This window comes from Phoenix dactylifera, chromosome 2 (assembly GCF_009389715.1).
Source record: "Phoenix dactylifera cultivar Barhee BC4 chromosome 2, palm_55x_up_171113_PBpolish2nd_filt_p, whole genome shotgun sequence".
Classification (NCBI taxonomy): Eukaryota; Viridiplantae; Streptophyta; class Magnoliopsida; order Arecales; family Arecaceae; genus Phoenix; species Phoenix dactylifera.
Window position 1 is genome coordinate 24,047,285 of NC_052393.1, and position 17,443 is coordinate 24,064,727.

A 17,443-nucleotide genomic window follows, 5' to 3' on the forward strand; every position below is an offset into this window, starting at 1 on the left:
GATATAATGAGGCTTCCCTCTTTTTTCTTAGACAAGACTATCACTTACCTGAAGTTGATCAAGGACCCACTCAATGATAAGAGAAGGAAGCAGCAATCCTTCTGAACAATGCCATCGAAGAAGCTGCACCGTATACCACCATTTAAAGTGCAGGGAAGGTTCCTCATTATCAGGAGTAGCTGGGACAGAGTCACTTTTGCATTGTGCTGGTCCAGGTCCAGCAATAAGACCCTGTGATGATTGATCCCTACCAGGTAAAGATGAAAAAGAACCGCCATCTTTAGAGAAAAAATCATTCAAGAGCTGTTGCAAGTATCCAATAACATCCTTGGTCCATAAATCAGTGCAAGATAATGGTGTCTTATCTGGAGCTGCAGAAGAAACATTCGTGGAGGTAGGCCGAACCTGCAAATGCAAATACACAATTCCCATGAACTGGATAAGCAACAATCAAGTAGAAGAGAAATTCAGATGACAAACTAATGTTCTCAGATAGCTTCAAGTAGCTTCACACCTGATTAAGATAAGTAACTTTGATAAACCACGTTGCTCTTAAAAATGGCACACTATGGTGAATAAGGACTTCAAAGAGAGATTTACGTCTGTAACCATGAGGAACATGTTCAGCCAAGGAACGCAATCGTTTATGATGTTGTGATAGAGCCTGCACAGAACGGTGAAAAGTCTGCATGTTCAAAATACATGAAAAATCCAAGAAAGAATGGAATTCATTATTAAGGCTAGCGCAAAGCAGATAAAAGCTAAAAGGAAAGAAAAGACAAAATAAAATGGCTCATAAGTGGCAGCTAAACATGAATAACTGTTAACAACTTAACATGGTGACTCAAAATACATCATGAACAAAATTCCAAGAAAGAATTGAATTTATTTGTAAACACTAGTGCAAAAGCAGATAAAAACTAAAAAGAAGGAAAAAAAAAACATAATAAAATAGCTGACAAGTTGCAGCCAAACATGATTAACTGCTAACAAGATGATGGCTCCCAAACAATGAACCCAATTTGAATTCAAAATACTGACGATGAAGAACATCAGAAAGACAATAAGTTAAAATGAAAGAGAGGAGGCGGAAAAACCAACAGAGTGCCCTTTTCTATAAAGAGAAATCTAGTTGAAATTTATTGGAATATGTCTGTGGCAAAAAAACACATAGTATATAATCTTTATGATAAAAATAGAACATGTGAAAACATATTCCCTTTGTCGTGGATCAAAATCTAGAAATCCATAATGATTGATGAAGTTGATGGCCAATGGAAAGCTGAAAAAATCAGCAAATTGTTATAGCTAAAAGAAAAAATAGAGCATCATATTCAAACTCATAAACCTCAATCCATTTCCTGCGGAAGTCTTCGCTACAAGACCTTTGCTCCGGGAAAACACCAGGTTTCAATAGAGATCCAGAAAGAGGCACTCCATAAACCTGGCCAGCCTGTTGAACATCAGAGACTCAAGGATTAGTTCACAAAATTATGCAGAATATTTATAAATAAGCAAGTAGCCAATAAATAGACTTTATATCAATGTGGAGCAAAACATGCCAAAGATTACCTTTCTCTTTTGTGCACGAGATTCATTGATAGCTCTGAGCCGTTTTCGTATTGCCTTAAGATAAAACAGCATGATAAATATTAGTTAAGCACTAACTTTAACCAAGCAATGGTTACTTCTGTCAGATGTAACTATTTTAAAAAATTAACTTAACCAAGAAAATGACCTGCCTAAACAGATTCTTTTTATTAAGATAAAGAAGCAAGTTAATTGATAATGGATATACAAGGTAAAATGGAGAATGACAAGTCTTGTAAGCTATAGATAAGAACTAAGCTTAGCACATAACTTTTAATCTAGCAGTGGTTACTTCTGTCAAATGCAACTATTTTGAAAAATTAACTTAACCAAAAAAATGACCTGTCTCAACAGATTCTTTTTATTAAGATAAAGGAGCGACTTTTCCTTTTTGTGCACAAGCCTAAAATTCATGGAATTCCCCTTCATCATCACTGTACTACTTAGTCTTTTGTATTATTATATGTATTATAGCTGCAGGTTAAACATGCCAACAAGCCCTACATTTTTCCTGGATTTTTAAGCAACAGCTATAAGAATGAGTCATCAACTTTTCTAAAGGGAGTACTATCTGGTTAACAGAACAAGTGGGTACGTCCACACCTGTTATGGAACCTATTTTGATAAACCATTTGGACTTGGTCCATAACATAGATCTCTTTCTCTAGTTGGGATGGAGTAATGTTTAACAAAGCCGGACCTAGCCCCCACCCCCCCCAAAAAAAATGCCACGGAAAAAAAAAAAAAAAAACCTGTGTGAATAAGGACAAAACTAAGGCCTTGTTTGGCATCATTTCCAGTTTCCAGTTTTCAGATTTTATTTTCAAAAACCAAGAAATCTAGGCAGAAAGGGTATTTGGTAACCCAGTTTGCATTCATTTTTTTTTTTTTGGAAACTCTCTCAATTTCTAGGAAATGTGGGAAATTAAAAATCTCATTTTGAAGATTTTGAAAACCAAAACCACCCATGGCCACCACCACCGCTTCCATTGGGTCTCACTACCACTACGTTGGTCTCTGACGCCACCATCAGTGGTCATCAGCCGTCGTCCACCACAATCATGTCCACCAAATTCCATTGTTTTGGTACCAAGCACCGTCAATACCTAACTGTATGGCACAGTAGCAAACTGTACCATACTGACACAGCATGCAAATGCGCACTAGTTGAGTACCAATACAACATTTTTTGGTTTTCTTTTTTTTGTTTTAAATTTTTTTGTTTTTGAGGATTAATTGAGGTTTATGGATGTTTAAAAGGAAAGAAGAAGAAGAAGAAAAAGGAAAGAAAGCAAGGAAGAAAAGAAAGGAAGGGAAGAAGAAGAAAAAGGAAAGAAAGAAAGAAAGAAAGGAAGAAAAGAAGAAGAAAAAGGAATGAGAGACAGAAAGAGAACCTTGATACATGCACATAAAAACACCATCACACAAACATGGATCTCTAATCATAGACAGCAGACTTTTCAATAATAATTTTTCTGATTCTTTCTTTAAATTGAATTAGTGAACTGTGTCATTACGAGAATGGGGTAGCTTATGGATCAATTAACGTCATTTGGTCAAAGGACTTCCACAGAAAAGTAGCTTGAGAAATGATTGATCAAGAAGTATGATTAAAGACAATGATTTAGGGAAACAATGTATGCACTAATTAATTCTTTCTTTAAAAATCCAACATCTTGTTCATTACTATATAGTGAATCATGTATAAGATTAACTAACTCAAATGAAACAGCATTACTTAAAACTTGTTGTCCCTATCCATCACTATCTGTTATTTACAGTGTAAAGTTGTAAACTAATAATTGCATTTGGTTTCTAAGAAAACAAAAGCTGAAAACTATAAGTGATGCCAAATGCTACCTAAATTATCCAAGTAGATGAGTCTAGAGCTAATTATTCGGACATGAAGAAAACCAAGGGTGGATTAGACTAAACCCAACCCAAAACCCTTTAGCAACAAGAAGGAACCAAGAATGCATCACGAGCCAGAAATCAATTTGCACCAGGAAGCTCATGCCACTAATTAAACCAAGCAAATCCACTTGGACCCCTAAATGTAGACCATGATTCCATTTCTAGGTCTATGGTAACAGTATTTGCCGGTCTTCTTGGTAGTTTCATTGGTATATTGGGCTTTGAAGAATTTCAAAAGCCATATAGGAGGATACTGTCTCTCATTTACTCATTATTCTACCTAACAGAGTCTTCACTCCATATGCACCAGAAAATAGCCCATAGTACAATCTTTCAACCAAACCACCCACAACCAACCACAGCTTTCTTGCACTTCCAACACATTAAAAATAAATAATTATGATACAAATAAATGAAAGACATTTTTCTCTTAATTCTTCTGAAGGGCAAGGGTTTCACAGCATCACTGAGACTGCTTTCACCAGCACCTTGATTTTGATTGTACATATGCGTTTATTCCATCTTTTTACTCTCAACAAAATAAAATCAAACCAAAAAAGACAAGATAGTCATTCTATTATTTTACAATTCAGAATAGATAAAATATTATGTAATTTGAGCTTGAGGAACTAAATTCACCAAAAGAACTTTTCAGAAAATTATGCATTCAACATTAATGTTTGATCAAAGATAAGATTACCTCTTTGTATTTTACGATCAACTCAGGTTTTAAAAAATTTGGAATCTGAGCCAATGCAATCTCTCTAGCTTCCTAACATCCAAAAAGAAACACACGCCATAAATATGCCCAAAGGGTTCAAGCACAATCACAAGAAAATGAAATGTGAAATAAACTACAACCTAAAAGAAAATCGGTCAACCACAAATTATATGATAAATGGAGCATAGCATATTAAGGCACACATGCTAGGTTAGAAGCATGATTAAGCAAATATGCAGATCAGAAATGCAGATAACAACATTAATACTTGAACCAAGAACTAAATAAACATTTTGAGAATATACTTTGCATGCTGACAAATTTCTTAAAAAAAGCCTCCAATAAAGCATAACAGAAGGTTTACAAGTTCTGCTTAACAACATTCAATTTTTTATGGCTACACAATCAACAATTCATAAAACAATACCACAGGTAAATATACAACATCATTATGTGAATATGCTGGCAGAATATGTCAATTGGCTTAGATTGGATCAAATTATATATTTTGAATGGGTTGCCAACAAATAATTTTGAGTAATGATTCTGCAGATTTACTATTTTTTGCTGCAGAATTTTACATATCATTTAGACAATTGACTTAGAAATACTGTCTTATCCAAAAACATGGATAGAATTTGTAACTTGTTTACCAAAGAAGATGCCTGCAATAGGATCAATGACCAAAAGAAGCATCGATGAAACAATCTAGGTGAAGGCTTCCATTGCTCATATCTTTCTTCACTTGCTTAACTATCTTTTGTTTGATAAAATGTAATAAAAATTAAAACATTATAATAGTGTTTGGGCTATAGTATATTGTGACATATAGAAGCCTAAATGACTCTTCATATCACCTGTCCAGTATTCAACAAAATACACATCTCCAATTCCATGAAATATTTAGCGGCACCAGAATGATATATGACATGTAAATTAATGCTATGACGTTGCAGGAAGAGAACACTAGAAAAGGTTCCTAACCAGCTAGACTACTTTGTTTGGCTTTTAACAAAGAATCAACATACTTCCAATACTTAGCAGACTTGTTCTCTTATAAACACGATGCAAAAGGGAAAAATACTGCCATAGCTGCAAGAGCCACCAACAGAGCATATATTAAACCATCTTGAGGATACCAAAGCAACTGAAGAACTTGAATATGTAAGAATACTATAAAAAAAAAAGAAACCCAAAAAATTGATCATAAAAAGATTAGTGTAGTACTAATAATGCAAATTACACGTTTAATAGTCAAGAAGCTTAGCATGATGGGATACTGATTTCAGGTCATCAAATGCTTAAACCCAAAGATATTCATATTGGTTCATTCGTGTATAATTGCAAAATATGTACTACTTTCGTACATCTACATTCTACACAGATTGTATTACATATAGTTCATATATGGTTCTACACAAGGATTGTTGTGCCGAAACCAGAGCCCGGACCGGTTGCCCGGTGGCATGGTTCAGTACACTCCCATCTTGTTCCATGCCAAGCCCGTAGTGACATAGTAGAGGGGGCAGAAGAGAGAGAGAATGGGAGAGAGAGAAAAAAAGAGAAGGGGGAGAGAGGGAGGGAGAGAGAAGGAGAAGACCGGCGGAGGCCGGCGGAGTGCATCCCAACACAGCAGAGAGGGCGGAGGAGAGGGAGAATGGGAGAGAGAAAAAGAGAGAGGAGAGAGGGAGGGGTAGAGAGAGGAAGGGAGGGGGAGGGAGAGGAAGGCAGAGGGCCAGGGAGCCGAGCGGAGGGGCGGAGAAGGAGCTCCACCTCTAGTTCCCTGTTTCATTTGAAACAGGGTCCCGGAGGAGGCCTTTTTTATTTTCGAAGTTTTTAAGTAAAGCCAGCAAAACTTTTGAAAAAATTAAGTGAAGTCGGCAAGGAGTTTGTCGATTTCACTTAAAAAGTTCAAAAATAAAAAGAAACCCCTTCAGGCCCTGTTTCAAACAAAACATGAAAACCAAAGGTGGAGCCTCTCCTCTGCCCCTTTGCACGGCTCCCCGGCCCTCCACCGGCTGACCGCCACCCTCTTTCTTTTTCTCTCTTTCCTTCTCCTTCTCCCCCTCTCTCACTAGTTTCTCGTTTTGGTTGTCGGAATCGTCCCAGTCCACTGCTGGTACGACTTAATACGCCCCAAAACAAGCGGCTCGGTACGGTTCTGCTAACCATGGTTCTACACATACCCCATCTGATTCATCATAGTTGTCTGTAAGGCTTCATCCTTCGAAGGAGAAATAAAGTTGTTACCAGAACATATTCTATATTTTTTATCCAATCAAACCACAAGAGTATTACCCTAGGCCTTAACCAACAACTTCTAAGAACTACTACACAAGATCAACTATTTTATGATTGATTACCACCATTAAAAGTCACTCCCATCCACAAACTACACAATTTCTGATGAAGCAATAGCAACCTCTACAAACTTAGCGAACAAAAGTATTTTGATTCTCCGAAAGACAAACTCATAATTTTTCATAGCCCTCTTTACTTCAAATACTCTTATTTTACGTATATACTTAACATTGCTATCATCACTATGACTAGTAAAGCATCCTAAATCGTCTTCATTACTTCTATTGAATAGCTTATCAAAATAACTTCTCTATCTTTCTTTGATCTCGTCCTTCTTTACCAAAACTTTTTGATATTCATCTTTGATGCATTTTACACAAGTCAAGTCTCTAATTTTCAATTCTTTTAGTGTTACAATCTTATTGATATCTTTCTCCTCAACCTTAGTTTCTATCTTATGATATTAACTCTTTGTATGCCTTGAATCTAACCTCTCATACCTCCTCCTTAAATTCTTTCTTGGCCACCTTATGGCTTTCATGCACTTCTACTACATTTAGTTAGTGTTCTATAACACACGTTTTTACCACCTTTGCGAGGCCCCACCTCCTGAACCGGCTTGGGCCGATCCACTCAACCAAAGCCCCCCACCCCACCACGGTCGAGCACGTGCTTTGCGCGTATTAGCGTAGCAGTAGATTCCCCGATGGGTGTCTTCTTCCTAGCGGACTCCAAATAGGAATTGGAGTCCTAGGGCCACCAAACTCAAGCAAAACCCAAGGGCTCATGTATAAAAAGACGCCATCTCCCCTTCACGACCCTCCACTATCGAGCAGTGCCTCTTTTTCTCTCTTTTTCTCACTTGAGTTTGCCAAAAACCAAGTTATCACCTCTTCCCCTCTCCAATACTCACCCTTCCTACCATTCTCACATTGGGGTTGCCGCTATTAACCTTGAATTCCAACAAGAAATCATCGCATTTTGCCGATAAATTCCTCCCTTGCTTCCTCTTCTTTTTTTTTCTTATTTTGCTTGCTTCCACCATCAGCCATAGCTGGCATCACTACTGTCGCAACCATTACTGGAGGCCGGTCCTCTAACCGATTTTGCTACTACTGTCGTTGGCCTTCCTCCATCATGATTCAAACACCCTGTCACCCTCCCCTTTTTTTATTCTTTTCCTTCTCTTCCACTTGACATCCGTCATCACTGGCCTTTTGTCGTTGCTCATAGTTGTCTCAAAACACGCCCCCCCCCCAAAAAAAAAAAAAGCCATCGCCACCCTCCAACCACAAGTCCTCCTCCTTTCTTCCCTTGTTTTGAGGAGGCCACAAAGGATATTTCCCTTTCATCTTTCTCTCTCATCTCTTCTCTCTTCTTTCTCTCTTTCCTCTATTTCTCTCTTCACTCCCTTTACTTTCTCTCTCCTCTCTTCTCTCTCTCTTTCTATATGGACCTATGGATCCTAGTGGAGGGTCCCGTACTCCTTTTATATGGACCCAAGTTGGTCTCGATAAAGGGACCCTAAACCACCTGGGTACCAAGGAGCGTGCTGCCCCCTCACCCCAACCTTTATTAAGCATCCCTGAAACTCATCACGAGCAATCCCTATCATACAATCTTCATTCTGATTGAGTTTCTGCTTCTTGATCCACCGATTAAGTCACTTAAATCTGACCTACCCGGTCCTATCAGTCGTTGTTTTTGAAATTTTACCACCCTTAAAGTTGCTGAATATGAATTAGTTGGGCTTTAAATGGCTTTGAATAGGTTTGGTTGTTTCGCTTAATTGAATTTTTGAGGTTTCAAGGCGAAAAGAGGTAAGTAACCCCGACACTCCTTAGTGGTTATTTTCAATATTTAAGACTTTGTAAAAATTATAAATGATGTTTAACATTAACAATTCTAAAGTTCTGTTAAATGAAGGATCAAGCATATGATATAATAAAAATTGTATTTTGTCATAAAAAGAATGGTTACATGAATACTTTATTGTTAATAACCAGTTTATGTACCATAAACTCTGTAATGCCATTTAATGCCTTTCAACCTATCTATCTCTAATCTTTTAAAAACACATGCATTAAGAAGAAATGACCTAAGAAAATTCATTTCAAGAAAATATAATTAGAGGCTCTCAGATAGCTGTGTACAGCCCCACCAAGGTTATAATAGTTGGCATTTGGCCCTGGCAACAAGTTGTAATAGTTAGCATACGGCTCCACCAGCAGGTTGTAATAGTTGGCATGCAACCCCACCAGCAGGTTGTAATAGTTGGCATATAGTCTTCCTGGCATATTGTGATATTTAGTTGATTATTGCCCTAACACAAGCACAAAGTGACCTTAGCATTATGCGTGAGAGTATTATTTTATAATATGATAAGGCTAAATGGCAAATATTTTATGACTCTAGTTATTTATTACACTTGGAATCATATTTATGAAATTTGTATAGTTAAAGCATATGTGAAAGCATAATTGATTTTAGAGTTTTTTGCACACATATTCTCCTAAATATTGAAATTGCATGAATACCATACTAAAATTGATATTTGCATGTATACCTTTATAAAATACTTGTTTTGCATGTAAACCCTTCATTTTTTTCTTGCATATGTACCCACACCATCTAACGTTGTCAAGAAATTAGTGGTTTAAAATTAAAAATGGCTGAAATATCCTTAATAGATAGATATGCAAAAAAAATTATAAAAGTATATATGCAAATAATACTTTGCGAAGATATTCATGCAATTTCGCATATTTAGGAGGGTTAGCATGCAAAAAAATTTAATTTTATTTTTTTTATTTCAACCAATTTTAATACTCGGATTTGTCTAGTGCCTGCTCCTCAATGTTTTCCATAAAAATATTGCTTAAGAAAATATTGATTTGACAATTAGATAACAAAACGAGTTATGAAAGTTCTTTCACTAATCATGGATTATTCTACTTTATTCTTCTTCATTTATAATAGTCACTATATCTTATTTCATCGAAACATAGCTTATAATATTTATTGTTATAGATGCATATATGAGGGCATGTATTAGAACATAGAAAAAGGCTAGAATCACCTAAAGGCACACGATAGATTGCAATGATCAAGCTTTCTTGCTACTACTATGCTCATGGGTGGAAGACCAACATCAATCAGCCCCAAACACTTCAGACTTATTAACAACCTCCATGGCCATGTGGAAGAAGATCAGCCCTTATATTGTGTACCTTAAGCCACTTTTCTTTGGAGCTTCAATTTTCTTGAAGAAGAAAAGATCTAGTATATGAGGCCCATCTTGTCATAGTAATTTTAAATCAGCCATCAGCCTACACATGAGAAATTTTCTAACTCTACAAGATAAACATTACAAATCTTATACACTAAAAGATAAATACTGCAAATCTCTCACAACCCTTGTTTAAAATAATTCATAAAGCTAAAGGCAGGACATGACCATCTTCATGTAAAAAAAGATATAATGAATGGTTGTCTATGGTGGAGACAGAAGTCAAGGGAATGGTTTTGATTCCGAACAGAGAAGTGAACGAGAGTCAAAAGAAACTGAAAAAAATTTCAAAAACGGTAGAGATATTAGTTTTTAATGAGACCTATTAACATGTTACCGGCTTTAGAAATAAAAAGAGACATTATAATTTTAATTAATTTTTAATTTAAATAAATATGATTTTGGCTAATCACATTAGCTAAATCGCTATGTCAAAGAAATTCATATAAAAAGAGTGTTTTGTGAGGGCATGCACATAAATATCAATTTGGAGGGCATTCACGTAATTTCATATATTTAAAAGGGTATACATGCACATAAATTCTAATATTTAGAAGGATCTTTATGCAAAATTTAAAAAAAAAAATTGGATGTATACCCTTCTAAATATATGAAATTGCATGAATACCCTCCAAAATTGTTATTTGTATGCATACCCTTATAAACGTTTCTTTTTGCACGTTTACCCGCTAACAGTATTTTTGTCATTTCAATTTTAAACTGCTAATTTCTTAATGACGTTAGATGTCCTAGGTAGATACGCAAAAAAAAAAGGGTATACATACAAAATAAGTGTTTGATGAAGATATACATGCAAATATCAATTTTAGAAGGGTATTCACGCAAATTCCAATTTTTAGGAGGCTATGTACGCAAAAAAACCCCTTGATTTTATGACTTGCTTTATTATATTGTTAATATGAAATAAATGGAAGTTATTATCTCTAAAATTTATGCATGATCTGGTAAGGTAGTGTAAGGCTGACTGAGATGTGTAACTTGCTCTTCTTTTTTATCATTTCAAACGAGTAAAGCCGCTAGGAGCTAAGAGTGATCCAAGCTTGGGATTTATGCTAGCTCAGAGGCTTTTGTAGCAGATTATTAGTTTATTAGATGATTAATAATATTATGGACTTGTAGTTGATGTTTTGTGGATTTTGAGATTATGGGATTTTGAACATTTTAATTTTGCATTTAGAAACTCTCTACCAGCAACTTATTCTTGACTTAATTGACGGGAGACTTTGGATCTTTTCTTTGTTATATTTTGTAGGAATCGGATTTAAGTTGTTATAGTTGGCTTCGTGTTATCGTGGGCTGTAACACCATGGTAGCATGGCGGAGTCATATTCTGGATCTGGGGCGTGACAAGCTTGAACTAACAATTTTATCTTAATGTCAAAATAGCAAAGAAAGGCAACCTTGCTAATCAAGTTCAAAGTAGAAAGATGGCTCCGATTCCACAACTCTTCCCTTCCTAGTTATCCAACAAGTTAGCATAAAAAAGAATGAGAAAGTCTCGATATTACACAAAAGTATATAAATAGGGAAGAGATGAAAGAAAACAAAACATTTCAAGTAGTAAAATAAGGTAAAGCTATGCTGGTGTCCCAACAAAATTTAAAAAATAAAAAACAAAAGAAAAGTGATAAAGAGAACTCACCTCGATTCCTTCAACAGTCTCTTTATATCCAAATTGTAGATATTCTCTTGTTAATGTCTCTTCAGGACAGTTATGGGTTTGGGGATAGAAGTCTGGTGGCCCAAGTCTACGGAAGAGTTTTAAGAATTATAAGAAAGAATATAATGTTCATATAAATAAAAACAGGTATAGTCGCAGGCATAATATTGCAAAAACGCTAATTCTCAAGATCATTTTGCATCAGCAAGCAGAGCGAATGGAACTAACACAGGCACATGATTATGTGAAAAATGTGAAAATGATTTATTAGTTCACTTTGTAGCTAAAAGGTGAGAGAGAAAGCACATAACACAGGATAACGTAAGTAAATGGCAGAGAGGAAAAGAGATATTTATGATGGAAGAAATTATCCAACATAGTCAATAATGAGAAGTGTCTCTCCCAACAAAAATACCAATCTAATGTGATTTTATTTTCAGGTGCAAAGTTTACCGGCAATTGAGTGGTTCTTTATCACACTTTAGCTTATAAGAGGATAGTTGTGGTTGTCGCCTGCAAAAACAAGTGTCAGAAATTTTAAGTAATGATTTACAACAACAACCTTGGAGAAGAAAGGTAGAAATATATTGAGAAAAGTAGAAATGGCTTTCTTCAATTATAAACACCACTGAAATGAACTTTCAGCTTCACCTAGCTATTCACAAGATGTCCATGTATGAGTTAGAATATAATGTCATTGGGCATGCATTTACATACAAGTTCAAGGAACTAAAAAACATGTACTATTAAGTTTACCAGCATTATCTTCTGTAATGTAAAAATATTCATCACCACATGACCAACAGTTTCATGCTAATGGAGGTCCCGTCATATGTGAGTAGAAAATACACAAGAGGAAAACATTCTAGGGCAAGAAATGATTATGAAGAAATCTAACTAATGAAGCACATGTGGTTGAGCCACTGGGCCATTTTACTTATATTGAAAAGGACTCAATGACGCTTACGCAACAAGACTAAATTACATGGCTGATAATTAGACTGCAACGTATGCACTGTTTCACAAGCAAGAGAACTTAATAATGATTATCATTTTGTCGCCATCATTAACTCCCAAGGACTATTTACATGGCCAATAATTAGACTGCAACATATGCACTGTTCACAAGCAAGAGAACTTAATAGTATTTATCATTTTGCCACCATCATTAACTCCCTAGTACTATTTCTCACCATACTTTCCTGCCATGATAGGAAGTGCACGGACCTAGTAGGCCTGTAATTAAACAGCAATCTCAGAGAAGTGCTGAATTGAGTGTATTGTACAGTAATTTTACACCAACCTAAGGTGCCAAACATTTTTTATATGTTGCACAGAGTTCTAACATATGTCTGCATAGTTTGACATCCTGAGCGAGTTATCATGGTTCTGCTGTCACTAATAGCTTGATTCTTATTTGAAGTGTTAAATCAACCAACAACCAAGTTTTACAATTTTGTTAAATTAAACCTGACCCATGCAAACTGTAGATATCATCTGCTTTAACCATCAACAATCATTTTAACTATTTTTTTGAGTTCAGCTTTACAAACCCTTACACCAATTCTTCCTATTAAGGACTGCCTTCCATTCTCATGCAAATACTTTCAAATCCTTTTAGAGGTTCCATCCACATCAGTTAAAGAATTTTTATCTGTTATTCTAGATTCCTGAATGCGTATCCAAGCACATTTCCTTACCAATGCCTCGTAAAATATTAGTTAAAAATGCTAACAAAGGCACATTTCTTAAAAAAAACATCAAGTAAAAGAGTGTTATTATAACATAAATTCATTAGAAGCAATACTCTGACAAAAACAAAGGTTTTTTGCCTATGACAGAAAACAACAAAACTAGAAGAGCAAGTCGAATCATAAGCTTGCCATTCCTAGTTAAGCAACCTTATAATTTTCTGTAATTATAAGCTGACACCTTTTGGACTCTAAATTTAAGTGTTTTGTTTATGTCATATAATTCAAATATCTTCCATTTTAAAACGCAACTACTGATGTGGGGCAATGGCCTAATTTATACAATACAACTGGCCATGCTAATACTTGTACCAATAATTGTGTCACAATTTACGCCAATAAAAGGATCGAAAGAAAGAAAAGGATGAAGAGATCCAAGCAGAAAAGCAAAATTTGGTGAGTTAAGGGAGTGCTTATAACGAGAGATCCAAATGGCATGGAGATAGAGAGATAGTAGCAAATCAAAATAACTTCAACTAGTATTTCTCCTTTCGCATCTCCACTTCTCTAGTGGTGGTGACTGCAATCACTTTACCACCACTCATTTTTGAAAACAAGGAAGAGGGGTAGGATTAAGAGGAAGTGAATAAATGAGGTGAAGGACAAGAAAAGACAATAAAGTTTTTTTTTTTGCTGGCCTGGTGGTTAAAGATATTAATTTTGATAATTTTAATAGGTCTAGCTTCCTAGTTTACTTTTGATGTTTGGTGCATTATCAAACATTTCTTGTCAAGGATGTAGTAGCACACATGGCTGTGCAATTTAATTTTCATCTAGGACATCGCTTGTAAGGCTATATCAACACAATAAAATTGTGCAACAATAAAAATAAATAGAACAACACCATCCCATGTGTAACTAGTGACTAACTTGCAATGCACTCGTCATCAAAGTATATCAAGAAATAAGCTATCATAGAATGGAAAGAAAGGATTTGATACTTGATACAAGAGGCATTCTTTGTATCCATACTTAGGATGTAGGCTTCCAAACAAATTTCAGGTCCTCAAACCTACATATTCAGCACTTTGATTGTTGATTGGTGTGGAGATAGTACTTACAGACCTCACCAGTAGAACAAAAAATCATCATGTTGGATGTTTCTAAAAATGTGTTTTTAAAAAGCCTTAAAAGGTTTCATGAATTTTTAGTATAAGTGCATTTCAAATGTATAGAAGCATAACCCTAGTTGGGTTTATATGACTAGAAATCAGAAATAGCATTCGAAAACCTTGAATGTGTCCAGTATGGAGTATAATTTTGCATTAAAAAAAATGTTATGCTAGGCAACCAGACTTGAGCGCAACCCAAACCCAAAGCTAGATCTTTCGACTCCAGGGTCTAGTCCCAAAAATAGATTTGATGCCCAAATTGCTTGATCTTGAACTATGAAAGCTCTGACTTAATTTTATCCAATAGAATGCAATTACCCAATCTTGAATAATCTAAATCTAATCCAACTAACAGCAGTACCAAAATCAAGTTCTCTTCTAATTTTATCCTTCCCTCACCACTTTCCTCCATTGCACACCAAAGAAAAACATCTGTTTTCTATAAGTAATTTCACTATAATAGCTTTTCTGACAATGCTCTCTGAAAGCTCTTCCTTATGAATATTACTTAAACCAACCACACCACTAGGGATGTGGAAACACTCTATAAACCATTAAAGAATGATGAAAGTTCAATGCTCCAATTTCACACATCTTACAAACCGTCATATTGGGGGTGGTGTTTCATATTACTTACAGGAAAGGGCCACAGACTGAAGATGCAAAAATAGAAAGCAAATATACCTAGATCCATTATAAGAAGACAATATATGATGTTAAATTTGAACGTAATTAGTCCTCCAAGGAATAGGATTAAGTTTCTAAATGACATTTTCATGGGTGCTCAACACATCCTTTTACCTAAAACACATGGATGCCTTGCAAACACTATGGTAACACGAGTTCACCTTTGCGCTTCATTGTGGCATCAAATTTGGATCATTGTTCAATAAAATGTCATGCTCCAAACCCTAAAAACTAAAATTTGTACCCACGCACTCTTGCATCAACCAGTCGGCATGTGCATACATTGGCACAAGCATAAGCAATAGGTAAAGTCAAAAAGAGATCAGCTTCATAATTGTTCTCTTTTCAAAACTACAACATTTTCTATCCTAGGAGAAGCATTACCATAAGTGTTATCATGGAAAGAGACCAGCTTCAAAGTTGCTCTCGTCAAAGTAAAGTATTGCACTCTTCTATTCTAGGACCAGCATTACCAAAAGTATCATCAAAAAAAACTATTTAAACATGCCACCTACCAGAAAATATGACTTGAGAAGTATACTGAAGCAAGCAAGAGTGATCATAAACAATCAAACAGCAGCAAAAAAGTAAAAAACTGAGAAAGCATGAGACAAGAATCACCTTGTATTCAAGGTAAAGTTCGAAGTGGACAAGGTTGACTCAGCCCTAGCATTTTCCCTAGAAGATGCTCCACTAATGGCACTGTTATTAACTCCACCACCACAACTGGCAGCAGAATATCTTTGCATCTCTTCCCACGATTACTGGCATACTGCTTCCAATATCAGAGCTGATCTGGACAGTATATATTACAGTCCACCATAAAACAGAGTTATATCTGACCATGAATCATTGGAATCAAGCCTTGGTATAAGATAACAGAGCAGGAGTTGGTCTTGTACACTCTTAGTAACAATCGAGGTCTTCAGTGACTGTCCAGGCAGGTGCATGAGTTGAGTCAATGCCAATGGAGAATATATAGATGACGCTCACAAGTTACTTCAATTAAATAATGAATATTCCAATGCCGGAACCCCTATGAACAGCCCTGCGAGGCAGCTCAAATCACCCCAACAAATGCCACCTCTCTAGGGTCGCTTGTGCAATGGCCAACCCAATCACCATATCACAATTTGAACTAATGTCTTTCCCACCAAAAGATAACGGAAGACGTGGAGCAACAAACTATATTGCAAAAGTATCTAGCCATCACCGATCAACTGCAAGTTCACCAAACTAGCAACACGTCTGACTGCCCAGTTGGATCCCCGACAGAATAGTTGCAGCCCCTTCTAAAACTATCCCCTTGATCCCCAAAAAAAAAAAAGAAATGCAAGCTTTTCACAAATCACTGCATTATTACAACAGATCAATTAAGTAACATAAATTGACTAGCAACATATGGCAACGGTGTTTAGTAAAAAGATCATTCTACCAGAAACTTAAGTTCCAGAGCATCAAAAATTGATAAACAGAGCATAACAGCAAGCAAACAGGCTCAAGCTCACGATCTCGCCATCTTTCTAGCAGAACGAAAGAAGAATCCCAGTCAATCATTCAAAGCGCAGTTCAAACTAAAACACTTTCCAGTGCTAGAACAATTCCTACCCACTAAAACCTGCCTCTACAAGAATACTTCCAAACAAAGAAACCACGAGAACAAACAATCCACCAACCCAACCCACAAAAACCCTAGCTTTGCATAAAGAGACGACTCCATTTCCTCCAAACCCAGAACCAAAAACCGGACTCCGACATTCAGATCCCAAATCCGCCCCGGAACAACCCCCAAGATCGAATCTTGCCAAAGCCCTGAAACTGAAAAAGAAGAGGCAAACCGAGGAAGCTCACCCGATTCCTTGACGAGCTAGGGTTCCACACCCTCCTCTTAAGGGTCAGAGAACTAGAGTTTCGCGAGCCGTGGAATCTCGCGAACCCTAGAATAGGGGAATAATTAAGAAAACGAACGAGGGCGTTTGACTCTTCTTTTTCGGACGAGAGGAAGTATATAAAATAATGGAGTGCATTAACGTGTGTGCGTGCGAGGCCCTTTTCCGTGTCGTTGGAGACGGGAGGGAAGGGATCTAGGGAATAAATAACGGGATGGAAAAGGGTAGTTCTATATACACCCCCCCTATTGCTCAGGACACCCCCCAAAAACCAAAAAAAAATACCCAAACTAACCTTTAGTGTAATTACCATATTGCCCTTAAAATTTTCTCATACACCCCCCTTCCTCCTCCTCCGTTTCGTTTTGAAAAGAAAAAAAAAAACCCCCCTCAAACCCCCCTTAAACCCCTCGATCCATTTACATCGTTTAGGCGATCTTTGAAGGAGATTTAAGCCCCATTCGAAGCATGGACAAGCAACTAGTGATTTGGGACGAAGAATCGGCCG

General features: G+C 36.4%; 1 protein-coding gene across 4 annotated transcripts in view; it reads right to left on the reverse strand.

The window, feature by feature from the left end:
- Positions 1–17,102, reverse strand: part of LOC103717424 (mediator of RNA polymerase II transcription subunit 12) — a 31,399-nt gene extending 14,297 nt beyond the window's left edge. Inside the window, exons 1-10 of one of the 4 annotated variants that reach the window (XM_039123714.1) lie at positions 16,898–17,101; positions 15,668–15,978; positions 11,950–12,009; positions 11,479–11,584; positions 8,688–8,849; positions 4,205–4,276; positions 1,573–1,626; positions 1,349–1,453; positions 515–664; positions 49–405 (exon numbers count right to left, since the gene is read on the reverse strand). In XM_039123714.1, the coding sequence (XP_038979642.1) occupies positions 49–405; positions 515–664; positions 1,349–1,453; positions 1,573–1,626; positions 4,205–4,276; positions 8,688–8,849; positions 11,479–11,584; positions 11,950–12,009; positions 15,668–15,795 (1,194 nt within the window). In that variant the 5' untranslated portion in view covers positions 15,796–15,978; positions 16,898–17,101. Of the gene's footprint in view, positions 1–48; positions 406–514; positions 665–1,348; positions 1,454–1,572; positions 1,627–4,204; positions 4,277–8,687; positions 8,850–9,605; positions 9,856–11,478; positions 11,585–11,949; positions 12,010–15,667 lie in introns of those variants that run through there. The other 3 variants (XM_039123713.1, XM_008805803.4, XM_039123715.1) reach the window with 3 other exon arrangements.
- Between the last annotated feature and the right edge of the window lie 341 nt (positions 17,103–17,443).